The sequence below is a fragment of the Chelonia mydas genome, chromosome 9 (assembly GCF_015237465.2).
Source record: "Chelonia mydas isolate rCheMyd1 chromosome 9, rCheMyd1.pri.v2, whole genome shotgun sequence".
In the NCBI taxonomy this organism is placed as follows: domain Eukaryota; kingdom Metazoa; phylum Chordata; order Testudines; family Cheloniidae; genus Chelonia; species Chelonia mydas.
In genome coordinates, this window is record NC_057855.1 from 35,776,149 (window position 1) to 35,797,263 (window position 21,115).

At 40.1% G+C, this 21,115-nt stretch overlaps 1 protein-coding gene across 50 annotated transcripts in view; it reads left to right on the top strand.

Annotated features, from left to right (window-relative positions):
* DOCK10 (dedicator of cytokinesis 10) overlaps positions 1-21,115 on the top strand; it is a 247,285-nt gene that overhangs the window by 201,632 nt on the left and 24,538 nt on the right. For 33 of the 50 annotated variants that reach the window (XM_043523131.1, XM_043523117.1, XM_043523120.1 and 30 more), the window contains 8 exons: positions 789-971; positions 1,585-1,695; positions 5,772-5,987; positions 6,763-6,820; positions 7,173-7,271; positions 10,050-10,156; positions 11,385-11,507; positions 13,254-13,367. In XM_043523131.1, the coding sequence (XP_043379066.1) occupies positions 789-971; positions 1,585-1,695; positions 5,772-5,987; positions 6,763-6,820; positions 7,173-7,271; positions 10,050-10,156; positions 11,385-11,507; positions 13,254-13,367 (1,011 nt within the window). Of the gene's footprint in view, positions 1-788; positions 972-1,584; positions 1,696-5,771; positions 5,988-6,762; positions 6,821-7,172; positions 7,272-10,049; positions 10,157-11,384; positions 11,508-13,253; positions 13,368-14,082; positions 14,089-21,115 lie in introns of all 50 variants that reach the window. The other 17 variants (XM_043523109.1, XM_037908361.2, XM_037908362.2 and 14 more) reach the window with 3 other exon arrangements.

Genomic DNA, 21,115 nt, shown 5'->3' on the forward strand with positions numbered 1-21,115 from the left:
TTTCGCCAATTTCACCAATTGTTTTGAAAATAACCTAGCCCTCTCTCCTTACCTCCTCCTCCCCTTACACCCCCTCCCCCAGAATGTTTTCAATTTTTGGTTTGAAATAACTTTTTGTTTTGAAATTTATTTTAAATGTCTTTATATAAATTCAAAAATGTTTTAAAAATGCTCAAATTGAAATGTTGTATTTCACATCAACTGAAACATTGAATTCAATCCAAAACGTTTTTTTTTTAACTTTTGGATTCACCAATATTTTGGAATTTTTGTTTTCAGTCCAACTGAAATGATTTTTTTCAACCTTTCCATACTTCCACAAAACATCCGTTATTTCCTCAGCTGTAGTGCTATTCCAAACTTTTTTCTCCTCACTGGTCAGCTTTTATAATGGTGTCTGAACTCTCCCCACTTCCCTTGACTATGCTATTTTCATTGCCACTGCTGCACCTCACTATGCTTTCAGTGCACATGATGATATTTGTGCATCAGATTCAAATTTGGAAGGTCAATTTGACTGATGCTTTGTACACAACAGGTTTTGGTTAATGCTTTGTACATAACTTGCACACACCATTTTCACTTACTTTCATTTTTACACAGAAGAGAATGCTTAGCTAGTGGCAGATGTTTTTGCTAGACACTGGAGTGTCTGAGAGAGAGGCTTGTTGTTAATGAAAGTTTGAAACAATGTTGTTTGAACAATGAAAGTTTGAACGTTGATTCAAAATGAATGTAGCAGGGAGTGGGAGAAGTGCTAAACATTTTTGACATTTTTTTCCCTGTAGTTTCCTCCAGCATTTTTTCAAGGGCAAGCAGACATGTGTGGATCATTCTGCTATGAAATCCTGAAATGCTGTAACCATAGGTCACGGTCAACTCAAACAGAGGCATCTGCTCTTCTTTATTTTTTCATGAGAAAGAACTTTGAATTTAACAAGCAGAAGTCAATAGTCAGGTCCCATCTACAGGTGAGTGAAGTGTAAGATGCACTTTAAACAATATATACGGGCTATATAAAATATTCCACTGAAATGACTCTTTGAATTCTGCAAATCACAGTTTCTCTGCGTCATTCTAATTTTTCTGGCATGTCTGAAAACATTGGGCCATATTCACCAGTTCTTTCCAGCTGTTTTGCTTTGTGCTGGTGATGCAAAACAGCTGCAAACTTAGCTAACTGGCCAGTTAAATCAGGTTTATGGCTTCGTTGCATCAGAGGCACAGCACATAGCTGATGGAGCAAATCTGACCCAGTGTGTCAACAGTGTGGGCTTAATTTACCTCTCTAATTTTACAGCAGTGTGATTCAATCAGTACAGATACATGAACATAAAACTGGAGTAATACAATGATGAGACGGGATCTCACATTTGAAAATGTAAACAATTAGAAGATGATTTGTTATTTATATTTATATATTTGCTTATATTTTGTCTTGTTAAAATATTTTGGAAAGCCCTTTTCTCTCACCCTATCAGTTCCACCTCTTGCTGGTTTTTTAAAGCAGAGAATTAAAACTATGTCCAAACTTTGCTTTTCGTTAATAACCATACACTGTTCTTTGTTCCTCTTCACCTATAGCTCATCAAAGCTGTAAGCCAACTGATCGCAGATGCAGGGATAGGTGGATCTCGGTTTCAGCATTCACTTGCAATTATAAATAATTTTGCTAATGGAGACAAGCAGATGAAAGTAAGAAAGGTTTTGTGTCTATCACTACCTGTTATAGATGACTGAATGATAGGAAGAACTGATTCACAAATACCTTCATGAATAAAAGGACTGACTTAGTTTTTCATGGTTCGTGTTATTATTTTCTCAAGTAGTCAGGCAACTTCCAGGAACTTAGGTAAATGTTTGTGAATCCCAAAATCTTAATAAATATAGCATGAAAGTTTATACATCTGAACTTATTATTTGTTAAAAGAAAAGGAGTACTTGTGGCACCTTAGAGAATAACCAATTTATTTGAGCATAAGCTTTCATGAGCTACAGCTCACTTCATCGGATGCATACTGTGGAAAGTACAAAAGATCTTTTTATACACACAAACCATGAAAAAATAGGTGTTTACCACTACAAAAGGTTTTCTTTCACCCCACACCCCACTCTCCTGCTGGTGATAGCTTATCTAAAGTGATCACTCTCCTTACAATGTGTATGATAATCAAGGTGGGCCATTTCCAGCACAAATCCAGGGTTTAACAAGAACGTCGGGGGGGGGGGGGGGGGGGGGGGGGTAGGAAAAAACAAGGGGAAATAGGTTACCTTGCATAATGACTTAGCCACTCCCAGTCTCTGTTCAAGCCTAAGTTAATTGTATCCAATTTGCAAATGAATTCCAATTCAACAGTCTCTCCCTGGAGTCTGGTTTTGAAGTTTTTCTGTTGTAATATCGCAACTTTCATGTCTGTAATCGCGTTACCAGAGAGATTGAAGTGTTCTCTGACTGGTTTATGAATGTTATAATTCTTGACATCTGATTTGTGTCCATTTATTCTTTTACGTAGAGACTGTCCAGTTTGACCAATGTACATGGCAGAGGGGCATTGCTGGCACATGATGGCATATATCACATTGGTGGATGTGCAGGTGAACGAGCCTCTGATAGTGTGGCTGATGTTATTAGGCCCTATGATGGTGTCCCCTGAATAGATATATGGGCACAGTTGGCAACGGGCTTTGTTGCAAGGATAGGTTCCTGGGTTAGTGGTTCTGTTGTGTGGTATGTGGTTGCTGGTGAGTATTGCTTCAGGTTGGGGGGCTGTCTGTCTCCCAAGATTTGTGAGAGTGTTGGGTCATCCTTCAAGATAGGTTGTAGATCCTTAATAATGCATTGGAGGGGTTTTAGTTGGGGGCTGAAGGTGACGGCTAGTGGCGTTCTGTTATGTCACGGCTAACCTGGTGGCTGAACTTTGTGACTTTGTCCTTACCCATAACTATTTTACATTTGGGGACAATGTATACCTTCAAATCAGCGGCACTGCTATGGGTACCCTCATGGCCCCACAGTATGCCAACATTTTTATGGCTGACTTAGAACAACGCTTCCTCAGCTCTCGTCCCCTAATGCCCCTACTCTACTTGCGCTATATTGATGACATCTTCATCATCTGGACCCACGGAAAAGAAGCACTTGAGGAATTCCACCATGATTTCAACAATTTCCATCCCACCATCAACCTCAGCCTGGTCCAGTCCACACAAGAGATCCACTTCCTGGACACTACAGTGCTAATAAACGATGGTCACATAAACACCACCCTATACCGGAAACCTACTGACCGCTATTCCTACCTACATGCCTCCAGCTTTCACCCTGACCACACCACACGATTCATTGTCTACAGCCAAGCTCTGCGATAAAACCGCATTTGCTTCAACCCCTCAGATAGAGACAAACACCTACAAGACCTCTATCAAGCATTCTTACAACTACAATATCCACCTGCGGAAGTGAAGAAACAGATTGATAGAGCCAGAAGAGTTCCCAGAAGTCACCTACTACAGGACAGGCCCAACAAAGAAAATAACAGAACGCCACTAGCCGTCACCTTCAGCCCCCAACTAAAACCCCTCCAATGCATTATTAAGGATCTACAACCTATCTTGAAGGATGACCCAACACTCTCACAAATCTTGGGAGACAGACAGCCCCCCAACCTGAAGCAATACTCACCAGCAACCACATACCACACAACAGAACCACTAACCCAGGAACCTATCCTTGCAACAAAGCCCGTTGCCAACTGTGCCCATATATCTATTCAGGGGACACCATCATAGGGCCTAATAACATCAGCCACACTATCAGAGGCTCGTTCACCTGCACATCCACCAATGTGATATATGCCATCATGTGCCAGCAATGCCCCTCTGCCATGTACATTGGTCAAACTGGACAGTCTCTACGTAAAAGAATAAATGGACACAAATCAGATGTCAAGAATTATAACATTCATAAACCAGTCGGAGAACACTTCAATCTCTCTGGTAACGCGATTACAGACATGAAAGTTGCGATATTACAACAGAAAAACTTCAAAACCAGACTCCAGGGAGAGACTGTTGAATTGGAATTCATTTGCAAATTGGATACAATTAACTTAGGCTTGAACAGAGACTGGGAGTGGCTAAGTCATTATGCAAGGTAACCTATTTCCCCTTGTTTTTTCCTACCCCCCCCCGACGTTCTTGTTAAACCCTGGATTTGTGCTGGAAATGGCCCACCTTGATTATCATACACATTGTAAGGAGAGTGATCACTTTAGATAAGCTATTACCAGCAGGAGAGTGGGGTGTGGGGTGAAAGAAAACCTTTTGTAGTGGTAAACACCTATTTTTTCATGGTTTGTGTGTATAAATAGATCTTCTGTTCTTTCCACAGTATGCATCCGATGAAGTGAGCTATAGCTCACGAAAGCTTATGCTCAAATAAATTGGTTAGTCTCTAAGGTGCCACAAGTACTCCTTTTCTTTTTGCGAATACAGACTAACAGGGCTGTTACTCTGAAACCTGTTATTATTTGTTCACTATTTGTTACTCTCCTTTTGAAAATGTTTCACTCATCCAATCATGGAGCAGAAATTATGCCGTATGACCAGTGAAACACCATGAATAGCATGTAGTTGAAGTTAACAGTTCCCAAATGATATTTAGGCTAGAAATTATTCTTCCAACTATTTAGCAAATACTTATGAATAATACATATGTTAATAGAAAATCCAGATTGGTTTGTGAACAATTTGCTAACCCAAAATAAGGGGTTTAACTCCTAATAAGTATTATTTTAAAAACTGTTTAGATCCCACTCAGCTAAATATATTAGAATACAGTTTTCAATCACAACTTGTGTATTTTTATAAGCTCTTGTCAAATGCTTTTCAAGAAACATTTTCAACTTTATATTTATGGGGCTTACTCTCCTTTCACTAACAGTGGTGTAAATCAGGAGTAAGTCCATTGAAGTCAATAGTTACACTGATGTAAAATTAGTGTAAGTAACATGGGAGTCTCGCCTGTATTTGATTTTGTTAAAGGGCAGCTTTGATCTTCTTTGATCTGCTAATCTTGTATCTGTGTGTTCTGCTTTTGTAGCATTCTCTGCCCTGCCAATCAAAAGAAAGGCACAATTTTATTTTTCTCTGTCGTTATGCTCTCTACACCTATGCAAAAAAACAAACACAAACAAAACCCTGAATATCAGAATTTATTATTGTCCATCTCAAAAAGAAAAACAGCAGAACTGACATAAATATTTTGATGAATAATCTATGATCTGGCTGATAGGAAGACCAAATTTTTATCTTGTGTGGTTTGAAATGGCTGAGATACCATTTTTCACACTGAATACTACCTTCTGCCATTGACGTTAGTGAGGCTACCTGTGGAGTTAAGGTATTACTTGCATCAGTAAATGTATCCAAATCTGGAAATAAATTTAGCAGCCCTTTACAAACATGTGATAATATTTTTGCTTATTACCCCAGCCTCAGTCCGTTGACTTGAGTGGAATTACTCCATATAGACAGTGATGTAACTGAAATCAGAATATAGACTAGGGTTTCTAATGGGTGCTGTGACACATCAGTAAATAAATGGCAGAGAACTGTGTAAAATATGTAAATATAATGGGACTATGAGCATGATCTAAATAGGAGTCTATCCATTGACTTCAGGCCCAATCACCAGTGATACTATAGTTTAACATAATAAAAGTATGGCTTTGTAGGCCTTTTCTCTGATTCGTTGCTTATCTTTTCCAAAGAACAGTCACTTTCCAGCAGAGGTGAAAGACCTGACCAAACGCATCAGGACAGTTTTAATGGCCACAGCGCAGATGAAGGAACATGAGAAAGACCCAGAGATGCTTGTAGACCTGCAGTACAGCCTAGCAAACTCATATGCCAGTACACCTGAATTACGAAGGACTTGGCTTGAAAACATGGCCAAGATTCATGCTAGAAATGGAGATTTATCAGAGGTAATTTACGTAAGACAAAGAAATCAGTCTGTATTTAGATTGAGATCTACAGATGAAAAGCACTCTATAAAAACTCGGTATAATTAATTATGATTATTATCATCTAAGCTAATTGTGCAGTTTCCCTCAAGATGACTAAAATAAGATGTGGACTGGGTTTAAGAATGCCTGAATATGCTGTATATTACAGACTATATAACAGGAATTAACCATGACTAGCTGACACATTGCTAAGCATGATTTGTTCTTGTCTACAGTGACCACAAGGTCATTGCCAGCATCATGTTAGCTAATTCAACTGTTAAAATTGTGTTTAAACCATGTAATTTCCTAATGAAGACAAAACTATGTAGTTTCCATTCCCTTCTGGGTTGTTTGTTTTTCAGCACAGGAGATGATCTGGGCCAAAGCAAAAAAATTTCTTTTTGGCAAAAATGTTATTTGTATTAAATTGATTAATTGAACCCCAAGATCTTAGCCCAATAATATCTTGTTTCCAAAGTAACCATGTATTTTCTATGGGTCAGATCCTGACGCTCTTGTTTAACCCTTGCTCTATACGTACATAGGAGAAACTCCTATTAAAATCAATGATAGTTTTGCCTGAGTAAGGACTTTGATATTTGACCTGTGATTTCTTCAAATTGTCAAACTAAGTTTGTTTCCCCTTTTCCAAAACATATTCCAAAAATGAAGAGGGTTTCTGACCCTCAGCAAACTAATAATGCAAGATCTGGGGTGTACTTTAATATATTTATATGGTCTCTGGTTTCAGGCTGCTATGTGCTATATCCATATAGCTGCCCTCATTGCAGAATACCTGAAAAGAAAGGGTAAGTTCAATGTATTCAAATGCAATAATTAATGTAGAGAATTATACAACTGTTCTACATTATACAACTGTTATACATTTTGTAACTGTTTTATTTCATTCAGATCACATTTGTGTTCTTTTCAAGATATCCTGCTGCTTGTACCCTTCACACATGTTTAAGATATGAGGCTAGTAAATTCTTATTGTAACAGCATAATAAAATATGTATTTTATACATAAGAGGTTAATTGAACGTTTAGCTTTTTAGTGCTAAAAGAGAATGCTTAATTTGTTAGTGCGTCATTATTAAATATGCATGTTATTAACACATACCAGTAGCACTATACTAATAACATCTTACACTACCATAGGTTACTGGAAAATGGAAAAGATTTGTACCTCACGTATACTCCTGGAAGATGTTCAAGTCTCTGATAGTAATCTGTTACTAACTACTCACAATGGAGGAAGTGAGTGTTCTAACCATGCCTGTTTATGGGTCAAATAACATCATTTAGGAAATGGAATTACTGCTCTTAAACTGATCTAGAGAAAGAAGATGTTCTCAAAAGGGAAAAGAATTATGTTGCATGATTATGTTTTTAATAGAAAGCAATTAATACTAGGAAATATGTGTGATACTTTTCTGATGCTCATTTTGGTTGGACTATTTAATTATCTTGATGAATTGTGTAGTATGTCACTAGTTACAGTGTTCACCAACAATAAGCCATTCTGCTACTGATCCATGCAGGGAACTCCTACTTTAGTCAGTGGGAGTTTTGCACAAAAATACATCATAAAAGGATCCTGTAATTTTCATTTCAAAATGAGATAAACTGCTTAAAAAGGACAGTTATACATCATCAATGTCCAATAACAGAAGTAGAAATAAGACCTTGATTGTACAATCAGAAAAAATTAACATCCAGATAATGATATTATACGTAGTACATGATGGACAGCTTTTTAACTGGAGTTCATTTTCTTCCTTATAATATGATAAAACATTAAAGGCCCAATTCTGCAAGGTGCAGGAGTATCTCTTCCAAGATGGTACATGCCTGTATCTACCACATCAAGTCAAATGGAGCTAAGTCTTGCAGGAGAGACACTGCAGTTTGTATGATTGGGTCTTAGTCCCCCTGCCCCTCTCCCCCCTCCCTTTTTTTTTTTTTTTTTTTTTTTTTTACAGTTTATGATAAATCAAGTTTTATGGTTGAACCATTTATTTGGTGTAATAGTGAAATGCCCATGCAGAAGAAAATATGTGATTGCATTTTGGATTAAATTCCCTAACTTTGTTAGGTCTTTTGGACCCTATCCCCAACTGGGTGACTTTTTCTGGCCACAAGAGTTTTATGGCTACATAAAATCACCTGATTTTAGGGGGAAAAATAAAGGAAAAAAAAGAAATGTCGTTGTGGTTACTGTAATGCTGCTCCTCTCAGAATTGATGTTCAAATTAATATATTCAGCTTCCCAATCATTTGCAAAACCATTTTCAGGGTCAACAATAATATATTTCCTTTTCACATTAACAGAGAAAACCCATTAAATGCATCGATTAGGGCTAGAATCTATTAAAAGGAGGAAGCGTTAAATTTTTTTTTTAATGTAAAGTCTTCATTTGTACCAAGTCTGAGATGAGTGGAGCCATGTAAAACTCCTACAGAATGTCATTTTTCTGAGGCTTATATAAACATCAATTGTGTGACTGGGGAGTCAACCTGGCAATGAGACTGATCCTGCTCTTACTGAGGTCTGTGACAAAACTCCCATTTGACCGCAGTGCAAGGAAGATCAGGCCCGATACCTGATTGTCTACACATAATTGCCAGTCTAGAGTATTTTACTTAGAGCATAGCAGAGAAATAAAAAATAAGATTTTTTGTCTTTAATTATATTGTTCCTCTGCCAATCTCTGTTAGTTTATTAAACTTACATTTCAGGGTTGTTCTCAGCATGAGCTAGCTCTATAGGCACAGCTTCCATAAAGAATTGCTTCTGTGGAAAAGAGAATAAATATTTTGGGTGTGGGGGAGAATAAGATGTGTGTTTTAGAAAGGAGAGAGTAGTCTGATAGCTCATAAATGGTGAAGTCACATCATCTGCAGGAATGAGACAAATGTATTAAGGGAAGTATGCTTTTCGTCAAGCGGGGGAGTGTGATAGGAAGTCATGCGTGTAAAGAATGAACAGCTTAAGGGTAACGTCAAAACTCAGAGGCAGTAAAACGTCAAATAAGTCAAAACAAATAGTAATAGCAACCCCTTTGTGGTGTGTGCCTCTGTGTTTCCATGCACAGTGGTACGGTATATTTCACTCAATTTAATAGATTACCGTCCTTCAAATTTTTCTGCTGTTAAACTAAACATGATGTAAAGAGAACAGGAGTACTTGTGGCACCTTAGAGACTAACAAATTTATTTGAGCATAAGCTTTCGTGGGCTACAGCCCACTTCATTGTTAGTCTCTAAGGTGCCACAAGTACTCCTGTTCTTTTTGCGGATACAGACTAACACGGCTGCTACTCTGAAACCTAAACATCGTGTGTTTCTGAAGTTTGTCTTAACATCACCTTCTCTGGCAGATTTTCCTTTTAAAAAGCACTAAGGTATTAATGGCCTAAATCACTATGGGCCAGATTCTGCCAATCTTACTCTTAGTGAGTAATACTGTATTTTGTACATAGTCTAGCTGAAAACCACTGAACTACTTACATGCTTAATTTTATGCACTATGAGTGCTCTCATTGACTTCAGAAGGACTACACATAGTGTGTCAAGTTAAATATGTATGTAAGTCTTTGCAGGGATAAGGGCCGATTGTACTAGTCAACATGAGTAAGGGTGAGAGACTCTAGCCCTGTCGTAATGCTGTTGTACCATTACTGTAGAATACTATCTTCTATGTGTAGTTTTATATGGGTTGGCAGAGTGATAGAACACAAGTAGAGTAATGACACGCAGAGGAAAGGAGAAGATTTCTCTGAGATCATTGCCGTATGAATACATATTAGTGTATCTGCCTAGACAAGCGGATTTATGCCACAGAGGGAACTTAGAAGAATGTGTCATAAATTCAATCAGTTCCATTTGTGGCATTCATCACTTAGATTGTAAAAAAATAAAAAAGTAATAATCCTAGCTAAATAAAATTGGTTGTCATTTTACAACATCCTATAGCCTTTTAAAATCCATGGTTATACAAGCATTAATTAGTATTGTTATGGCTTGTACTTCAAGGCTTATTTTCCATGGGATGGCCAGCTTTTTTAAATATTACCCCAAACATTAAAGAAGAAGGAGCTATGAAAGAAGATTCTGGAATGCAAGATACTCCATATAATGAGGTTAGCAATGGTAGCATTTAAATAATAGTGTTCTGTATTCTTTTAACTTTATTACTTTAAGGGTTTTTTTTTAACTATTTATTTATTTATGAAGTGTTAACCGGTTTATAAATCCTTGTCATGTAAATATCTTTCCTAATTCACCTGATGCCGTTACGTCTGTTAAAATTAGCTTTCTGTATAAAACAGTTTTTCTAGAAAGTTGAGCACTATAATGCCTAACTTGAAAACACTGGTACCACTGGAGAGTGGGACAGTCAAAGATAGTTTTGATTACTAAATAAGTTAGAAACGTTTCTTTACTGAATAGGGGGCCAACTGTATGTATTCCATGGCTCTCCCAGTCTTTAAAAGTCTCTGGTTTGTGATATGGGTTAAGATCTGAATTATTTGCAATGGCTGTTATTGGTGAGGGAAAAAGAACTTTTCTTTAGTTCTATCCCAAACCTGTAGTGTAGCCTTTGCTAAAAGATACGCATATGTTTCTGGAGGGCAATAACATTTTTATATGATACCTGCGCACATTATAAATGTGATAAACTATATTAAGGGATCACTTTACCCAATGCAGACTCCTTTCACCTTAAATATGGCAACTGTTTAACAATGCACAATAAAGCCACAAAAACATCCAATTTAAATAACTGGGGTGGAATTTTAGCTTGACGGATTGTAAAATACCAGAATTGGAATATGGGGAGGAAACCCTTACTAAAACATCCCTCTGCTTCTCCAAAAAAGTGCCGGGGGTCTTTTTCTGTCTACAAATGTTTTATATCTCATCCATTAACTTGTTAATGGCTCTGATGGAAGAGTGCTAGTGATCCAGTAGGTAGTACCACTTTCTGTATCACCTGTGGGTTCTTCAAATGCCCAAGCACTGACTGAACCAGCCTGGCATTACTTCTCTTGTGGTAGCTTGCAGAAGCATGGCACCAGGTGGTATGGCTGCAGATATATGATAGCTGGTGGTTTCTGAAGCTTTAGGAATTTCTTATTTTGGGCATTTTGAATCTTTAAAGTGGTACTTAGTCCTACATGAGACTGTAGCAGGTTGCCAAATGATTTTCACCAATTTCTTACTAAACTTCTTATGACTATATTAACCTACTGTATAGAAGAAATCATATTGAAATAAAACAATGTATATGTACTGTTGATGTCATCATAATTACCAAATGCTATCAACAAGCAAGTCACCATAGAATTTTCATTTGTGGGATTACAGAATATCCTTGTGAAGCAGCTGGAGTTATGTGTTGAATACCTGTGGAAGTCTGAAAGATATGAACTGATTGCTGGAGTTAACAAGCCTATCATTGCTGTATTTGAGAAACAAAGAGATTTTAAAGTAAGCTGGGTTTCCAATTAAAATTTCTGTCTTAAAAAAACAAAGAGTAGCAGGAAAACACAGACTAGTGTTGTTCTTTGAATTGGCATATTTCAATTTTATTTTAATATTGCTGGAGGGTTTTCTTTCGTCTTTTGATGACTGAGTTAAAAATATCTTGTCTGAAGCCTGTGTGAGGTTATGGAAACCCTGTGAAAATACATTTTCTATGGTTTCTGTAGCTCTGAGATCCCATAGATATAGTTTTCATTATTCAGACCTACGTTAGTAAAATTACCATATACTGTCACCTATGAAGGTAGTGACAAACATTGTTCCATCTTCCTGGCTATTCCATAGCCTACATGAAATGAGTATATTGGCTTTTAGCTCAGTTCCAAGAGAACTGGGGTCCACATCACTATAATGACTGATGCCCTGACATGCAATGAGCTCAAAAAGTGAGCAGGCTCCTGTGCCTATTTGAAGTTCATTGCAGGATTGCGGTCTAAACAATCCCCTTTTAGGCAGTCAAAGCAGAAAGATTAACTGGATGGGGGGAAAAAAGTATCTACTCTCTAACCCACATAGCTGATCCCACCAGCTCAGGGTTTGGGTACACTGGTGGGACAGAGGATGGAAACTCACATTGCTATCACCTATGCTTTACCTGTGCCATGAATGAATGAAGGGCTTAGCTTTCCAATCCTGTTCCTTTCATAGGCACTAAAATCACACTTGCAAATTTCTTCGGACAAATGAACCTGTAAAGCTCATTAAAACCATAATATTGTTGCCTGGTGAAATTATATCAAAATTCTAGCTATTTTTTATTTAGAGATTTTAGTCTATGTCTAGCATTATATGACCCGTCTAGAGGTCTGTTCTTATTTTTACAACTCCTTCGACCAACTGAATAGGAATTGCTATATGCATTTATCAGAGAGTTGATTTTGAGCAGTGAAAATGTTTAGATATACCTAAGCATCAAAATAACCAAAATTACAGGATAAAGGATTTAATTTTGAAATTATTCCATGTTTGCTTTTGTTTTTCTTTAATTTCAAGTAGAAAAGCAATTACTTAATAATAATCCAAGTCATTGATTTCCTTGTTTAAACTGGAAAAAAGTAACAGCATGCGATGTAATTTAGGAAGCATGGCCCCAGTGCAAAACACGGCTTTTACCAGAAGTTCACACTATGATGATAAAGTTATAGAATAACTGAAACTGAGAAGGAGTAAGGACTGTATCCAACCAAAATACCCTGGAGCTGATTCTGGCTTGCGATGGCGTATAAGGGCAGTAGTGCTCTATCTGATGGTGGGGGCGGTTTGGTGCAAAAGTGGTATAAAGAGACTCCTGATGCCCGCCCCGAGGCTGCCCCTTCTGTGCTGTGTCTCTCAGGATGTGCTCTTAATTCCATTCCATGTCCACTGAATCGCAGTTCAGTAATCAGGATGAGTAGCCTCATCACTGGCCATCTAGATGTGGGGGGACCATCCCATTTCTTTTTCTACACGTTGGGACAGACTTATACTGTAACTCTTTCCTTATGGAGCTATGCAAGAAGGCTACTACCACCCTAAAACTGTGTGGCCAGGAGAAGGCAGGAGTCTTGAAATTGACCTCTTGCAGCTGCTACTGAGAATAAAGAAGGTAGCCACCTCCACGATTGGAAATCCTATGGAGGCAAATTTAGCCTGAATAAAGCCTTTAAAAATATTAATTTTACATTGCACTTCTTCTGTTTCCTTTTACCTTAGAGACTGTCAGATCTGTACTATGACATCCATCGATCATATCTGAAGGTTGCAGAAGTAGTGAATTCTGAGAAACGTTTGTTCGGGCGATACTATCGTGTTGCTTTTTATGGACAGGTACGTTAGCCTCAGATTTCGTGTGTAAGTCCTTGTATCTATAGATATAAAAGTGCACATTTTGGGAAAATCATTCTGGACACACTTTTCTTAAGGAAATTAAACTAGGCAAACGCGGTCAACAATGAAACTACGTTGTAATAGTTCATTAAAAAGCCTGGGCTGAGCCCAGAAGTCTTTACTTTAAGTCAGTGTAAATTGTTAGAATGGATTTACACTGGTGCGATTGAGAGCAGAATTTGCACCTCAATTTCTAGTCATTCCTTACTCAGGCTAAGCTGATTTTGAAGTCAAGGTCAGTGATGTTTTGTGTGATAAGAATTTAATAAATCCTAGTAATGACCTCAGTATTCAGTCCCATCTTTCTAAGCACCATAAACTAGAGCTGTGAACAGTAGCTAATTTGTTGCGTTTCTTCCTGACTTTCTGACCTTTGCTTTTCAGCCCCTTCTGATTCTATGCAATATGCTATACAGTAGTTTTATGCAATCTACTGTGCTTTAGCCTGTTCAGAGCAATCCCTGTGGCATGAATTTACGCTTTTTCCCACTGGAAACCATTGTGGGAGGCCAGCATGTTCCTTTAAGACATGTTTGGCAACCTTGCAATTTCCATTCCTCTGTAATAATAAGGTGTGTAAACAACAGATTGATATGAATCATTCTGTTTGCTAATTAGTTTTTAATGCTCTTTTCTTCTTTTGGTCTTATTCAAGGCTGTGGTAAGTTCTCTGTTCTCTTGCATGCTTTCTTTAATTCTTCTCACTCATCCTCCCCTGCCCCCGGTACTGTTTATTTAACCTTAACTGTTTGTGCTTTTCACTATTCAATGTGGCAGATTAAATAACATTGCTTCATTCATTGTCACATCTTGCAAACTAATTTTTGTTTGTTTGGTTTCCCTGAATTACAAAAATGTATCCATCACCATGCTGAATCCATGGGCCCTACTGCCAGTGACCTCAGCGAGAGCGTTGCTATTGACTTCATTGGGAGCAGAACTGCACCCCATGTTTCTTCTGGTGAAATGTTTATTGTAGCTCTAATTTTAAGTGCAAAATTGTGCACTAGGCTTAAGCAGCTACTCAATGGAGTAAAAAGAAAAGGAGTACTTGTGGCACCTTAGAGACTAACCAATTTATTTGAGCATAAGCTTTCGTGAGCTACAGCTCACTTCATCGGATGCATAAAGTGGAAAATGCAGTGAGGATGTTTTATACACACAGACCATGAAAAACTGGGTGTTTATCACTTCAAAAGGTTTTCAAAAGGTAATACCAGCAGGAGAGTGGGGTGGGGGGAGAGAAAACCTTTTGAAGTGATAAACACCCAGTTTTTCATGGTCTGTGTGTATAAAACATCCTCACTGCATTTTCCACTTTATGCATCCGATGAAGTGAGCTGTAGCTCACGAAAGCTTATGCTCAAATAAATTGGTTAGTCTCTAAGGTGCCAAAAGTACTCCTTTTCTTTTTGCAAATACAGACTAACACGGCTGCTACTCTGAAACCTACTCAATGGAGTATGACTCCTAACTCTCTGCTCAGCTACACAGGACCTACTCCAATTACAGCTGGAACAGTGGCGCTGTACACCTGATGATCCCCTCTGTGAGTCGGGGAGGGGAGGGAGGAGAAGGAAGGGACCAAGAATTTGTCCCTGTTTGCTGGTCAGCGGAACTGGACTCTTCAGGTGCAAGGGGGAAAAGCAAAGTGCAGCCTATAAAGGACTGCCGTGACTTACTTTCCCCCACCTTTCTAAGAAAGAGGGAAGCAGGGGAGGCATTGTGACTCTGAAGTCACAGTTCCTTCCCAAGGCAACTCCTGGGGCAGTGCAACTACATGCCAGTCTTCAGTAAAGGATGAGCCTTAAGTTTAAAACTAGTCCTGCATGAGTAGCTGAGCTGCTCTCAAACAAACAGGATTAAAATCTCCATTACAATGCAAAGGCTTTTCTGCAGCCAGTGAAACAAGGGCAACTTCATTTAAACAGCCTTAGTGATATAAAGAATATGATTGTTTTGCAAACAAATGCCGCTTGGTTTATACGCTGGAGCATGCTTAATTTAAGCTGTGAACAAACACATGGCTTTAAAATACATTCATGGAATTTTTAGTTTCACTAAGAAGTAAAGAGCTTTCATGTTGTGGGAGGGGAAGTTGGCCTCGATTGTTCCTAACAAAGCCCCAGTGACAAAAGATAGGAGTGTAATGTGAAATTAAAGGTAAGTGCTTTAAAAGAACAATGATGGGTAATAGCATTTACCAGGGGAAATCTGAAGTGCACTTAGTCGGTCAAAGAACATCCCTTGGATGCAAACGGTTTACAAATATTCTCAGCACCATATTACCAACCGTACATGACAACCTTAGGAATAAGGCCTGATCTGAAAGGGAAAAAATCAATCCATTTCCATTTGTGGCTTTTGCCTTCATACTTTTCCCTCCGAAAAGTATCCTTTTTGTAATTCTCTAAACTCCTTTGCCCCACATGCCAATAACTTCCATTTTCATTATACACCTTAGACTTTTTCATCCATTCATTGCCAAGAGTATTTGAAAACCTCAATAATGAAAGGTTATTTTGATCTTGTTTAAATTAATTTAAAACTGTATAGACACATTCTTTTTCCTACTTTAGGCCGGCAGGCAGACTAAGTACCCTTTACATCTAAGTGATACCAAATCCAAACTTTACAAAATTAGACACCCAAATCCTTATTTAGGCATCTGTTATTTTTCAGAAGTGCTGAGCATCGGCAGCTACTATTGACTTCACTGTTGTATTCACGGTGGAAGTTGTGGCATGTTCAGCATTTCTGAAAATCAAGGACTTTTATTTAAGCACCTCCATATGGATTTGGGTGCCTAGCCTGAGGTTTTAAAATGCTGGACGACAATATCATAGGTATTTAGCCATATAAGCAAAAAGTTCTAACAAAAATATAGTGAAAAAGTAACTTTTCAGTAAAACTACAGACGTTTAGACTGATGTAAATTTATGAAAATTGCTCTATTCAGTATAATATAACTGTGATACAATAGAGTGAAAATCAGCATTTAAAAATTAAATACCTATTCAAAAGTGGCAGAAACATCATAATGCAAAATACTTACTTATCCTCTGAGTAGCAGGAGCATGACGTGCCACATTTGTATTTCTCCCCTGCAACAAAAACTACCCATAGAGGGCAGATTGGATAAAATACTCTTAGAACAGTGCAGCTCCTTGGTGTGTGCGTTCTGTGTTGACACCAAGTGAGGATTTCAGAGGTTCACAGTGAAATTTTAAAATTGCACTATTTTAACCCTGTCTGAACAATGGACAAAAATCACTCTATAGCATTTTCCAGTGTATCTGACAGATTCGCCAGCCATAAAAAATGGGCACAATTCTGATTGCCTCTGGGTGTCAAGATTATAATCAAATCTACAGTAATTTTACATGGGAGCTCTGGCTTCTCCGTGGTGCAGACCTCTTAAATGCGCCCCCCAAGTTCTCAAGCGCAGCCATTCTATAGGAGAAAAATCTGCACTGGCATCTGAAAATCCACAGTTCCACCTGCAAGGGCCAAGATTCTACCGGGTGTGTTGGAGGTCTCTGCAGATGGATTCCATTGCTGCTAGAGCCCTCAGGAGAAATTGTAGTGCACATGTGAACCAACAGCTCTGCCATCCTTAGAAGGGGTGAAGCTCTGCAGCCCAGTTGGCTGGGGTGGTGATCATGATCAGTGCTCCCTTTTAGACAGCTAACACCCACAGGAGCTCCACAAAGGGATCTCACCAGCCCCTTGGAAGTTCTTATAGGCCCCATACTTTTTGTGCACCTGTGCAAGGGCCAGCTAAAATTTGCGCCCAATACCTGTACCTGCATGTGCAAATCAGCATTGAAAAGGTTAGGTCCCTACTTGCCTTGGAATAATGCAGGTTTTAACAATGCAGAACTGCACATTCTGATTTAGCTGATACAGTTAAGGAAGCCCACTCAATGACCCTTTAAGTCTTTTCATTTAGTCACAGCTGCATAGTACTTGCTACTACTTCAGCACAGCACAACTGTGACTGAGCAATGAGATACCCCAAGATTTGTGCCTATTTATTAAAACCTGAGATTTCTGATAAAGCCAATAAAAACTTGGCTTCCCTTCTGCATTTCAGTGACCTATGTTATCTTCACTGAGCTGGTAGTTAGATTACAAAATGAATTCAGATAAATTCGTCTTTCCCAATGCAGCTAGGAATTTCTCTACTTTCAACAATGCACACTGCAAGACGCATTTACACATTATCAGGCTTTTGCATCGACTAGAGCATAGAAGCAGTTTATTCCAAGAGGGGCTGTTGGATCCCCAGTAAGATATAGGACTGGTGAGCAAAGTTTCATTACGCTGGTTCAGCTTGACTTTGGTTGAATAGATCCCAACGGGTCACAAATGGGGGCTGCTCTTTCTTCCCAAAAGCACTATGAGTTCTGCCAGCGGCATTCAGCACTGGGGAGGTGGTGAGACACTATGGCCTTCTGCACCAGCAACATGCTAATGAGAGCCAGCTCAACGTCTCATTTCCAGAGAGTGCCATGATTCAGATATCTGAGCACCTGTGCAAGATAAGTGCCTGGATGAATTGTAGCTAGCTCAGACTCAGTATGGACAGATCTGATGTGTTGCTGGTAGGAGAAAAAAAGAAATTCAAGACCATAAGAACAGCTCTGAATTCTCTTACCAATTGTCAAAGTCATATTGACCAATTGTCAAGGTCAAGGCCTCAGTGTCCTGTTGTATTTGTTGCTAGTTCTTCACACCCAAAAAAGCCGTGAATGCCTGAAATATTGTCTCCATCTTTGGCTGGTTAGGATTCTGTGCCCTTTTCTATCTGATCTGAACCCAGCAATGACAAACCCATGCCTTCATCACCTTCAGGCTATACTACTGCGGTGCATTCTGCCTGGAACTGACCATAAAGGCCACACAGAAGGTCATGCCATTCCAGCAAGCAGCAGCCAACCTGCTCTACAGACATCATTTTGTTGCTTCGTGTCCTTAACTGACTTCCCAGCCAGAATAAAAACTTCAGGGTCTTGGTGCTACTCTTCGAAGCCTCACTGGACTGGGGTTTACTCTTCCCTGAGACTCACTTTCAGAGACTGATCAGTTTGGAAACTAAATTTGATGGTGTTCAAGGTATAACTGTTGGGAGCTGAATGCCAAGATTCACAGTGCCAGGGCAACTGTTGAACCCCTTATGTATGAAGATCAGGATGAGCTTGGGCCCTGCCACTTTAGGGGTGCAATCCAAACTATCTTACAATAAAAATGACGCACAATATGCTAGGCACTGTCAGGATCTTCCCTAGGAAACAGGTGAGACCAGCAACCTCATGTACCACAGAAAGTGGTGATGTCAAAGGGGGGAGGGAAAATGTGACTCTTTCAAAAGCTTTTTAAGTTGCATATGTGTGTGGCATCTAGGTAACATGGTGATGGGCTCATTACAAACACATCAGATAGATGCTTTACCCATACAGCTGGCTCAACAAGTCATTACACTTGCCAGAATTATTTACCAGCAACCTCTCCATAAACGTTTGCCAGTGGGCTGTTGCAGTTTAGCGATTCATTTCACACAGCCATCCCAAACCTGCTGTGTGTCCCTTTGTTGTACACTAACTCCATCTTAAACTACAGTATGTCCATTCCATTTCATTCCTTTAAATAGGGGCAGAATTATGGTGTTTAGATCTCAGAATGTAATAAAAAATATATACCACTTAAAGAAGGTGAGGACCAGATTGTCTCTGGCCCTAACGTGTGAACAGGGTGGGAGGGTGTGAAGAACTTTATGGGGCCCATGAAAGGGCCAGGAAAAATCAGGAAGCCACAGGCAGTGCTCCCCCCATGCACCCATAGAAGCATGATGGGCCCATGCTCCTGCACTAGAATGCATTGTTAAGTGGTCTGGGAGTGGTGAGTGGAATAGCCTTTATCATCCCAAAGGCACAGCCTCACTCAGAATCTCAGAAGGTAAAAATTACAGGCTGGTATTTTGTGCTAAAATACTGAATTTGTCCAGCACTTCAGTATTTAATGCTGACTATTATGACTGTTTATTTGTACTGCAGTAGTGCATATAGCAGAGGTGGGCAAACTATGGCCTGCAGGCCAGATCTGGCCTGTGGGACCGTCCTGCCCAACCCCTGAGCTCCTGGCCCCTCCCCTGCAGCCTCCCCTCCCCTGCAGCTACGCCGCCACGCGGGCAGCAGGGCTGTGAGCTCCTGCTGCTCTGAGCGGCATGGTAAGGGGTGGCGGTGCGCGTGTGCAGCAGTGAGGGGGTTGGGTAGGGGGTGCTGGGGGGCAGTCAGGGGACAGGGAGCAGGGGCGGTTAGGAGCAGGGCATCCCAGGGGGCAGTCAGGGGACAGGGAGCAGGGGGCGGTTGGATGGGGTGGAGGTTCTGGGGCAGTCAGGGCGTGGGAGTCCCGGGAGGTCTGTCAGGGGGCGGGGGTGTAGATAGGGGTTGGGGGGGCAGTCAGGGGACAGGGAGCAGGGGGGTTGGATAGGGGGTGGGATTCCAGGGAGGGCGGTCTGGGGCAGGGGGTCCCAGGAGGGAGCAGTCAGGGGATAAGGAGCAGGGGGCGTTGGATGGGTCAGGGGTTCTGAGGGGGTAGTCAGGGGGTGGGAAGTGGGACGGGGCGAATAGCGGGCAGGGCCCAGGCTGTTTGGGGGCACAGCCTTCCCTACCTGGCCCTCCATACAGTTTCGCACCATGATGTGGCCCTCGGGCCAAAAAGTTTGCCCACTCCTGGCCTATAGGCACCAACCAGATTGGGAGCCCCATTGTGCTGTACAAATACATAGTGAATCCCTGCCCCAAAGAGCTTATAATCTAAATAGACAAGACAGACGAAGAGTAGGAGGAGAATCAGAGGCAGAGCAGTCTTGCCCAAGGTCACAAACAAATCTGTGGCAGAGCAGGAAGTATTTGAATGGGAAATATACCCTTCTCCTTTGAAGCTTTGAAGGCTTTGTGTCTTAAAGATGTTCTTAGACCAGTTTAGCAAGGTGCTCAGCATCCTTGAGGTCTGTGGGAGTTGAGACCTTGTAGGAGATACTCAGCATCTGGTAGGATCAGACATTTCCCTTTGCCAAGTTAATGGTCATATTGGGGCAAAGGGACCTGGCCAGAGTGCCCTGTGCTCCATCAATCCTGCCTGGTGCAATGGCCCATGGGGGCCATTTCAGGCAACATAAATTAGAGATGCAGCCTGCTCCCTCAGGTACACCTGACCTGCCCCACAAGCCAGTGCAGAAAGGAGGTAACATAGGGCCATGCTTCACCATAGCCCAACTCCTTTGAGGTGATATGCTGCACAAGGAATGCACAAAAGGAATGCACTTTTACTTCCTTGAGCTTAGGAGTTATGACAGAGACTCTTCTTTGCATGAGGAAAGAGAAGCTCCTTCAGTTGTCCCCACACTGGATAGCCATTCAACATCAGTCACAGCCTGGGCCTAAATGAATGAAAGTTTACTGGAAACCAATAACCAGTGTTTGAGAGTTCATTTCCACCATTACATGCAGTTGATCACACTGTCCTTATAAATCAATAGCAGGCAATATGAAAACAAGATGTTGCTATACATTAATAATGTGACCTCAGCTACTTAATATTTTAAAATCCCTAAACTGGAGGATATTTGATTCCTATAAATTTTTTTAATCTGACTCTTAATGGTCTTTGCCAGATTTGTGGCA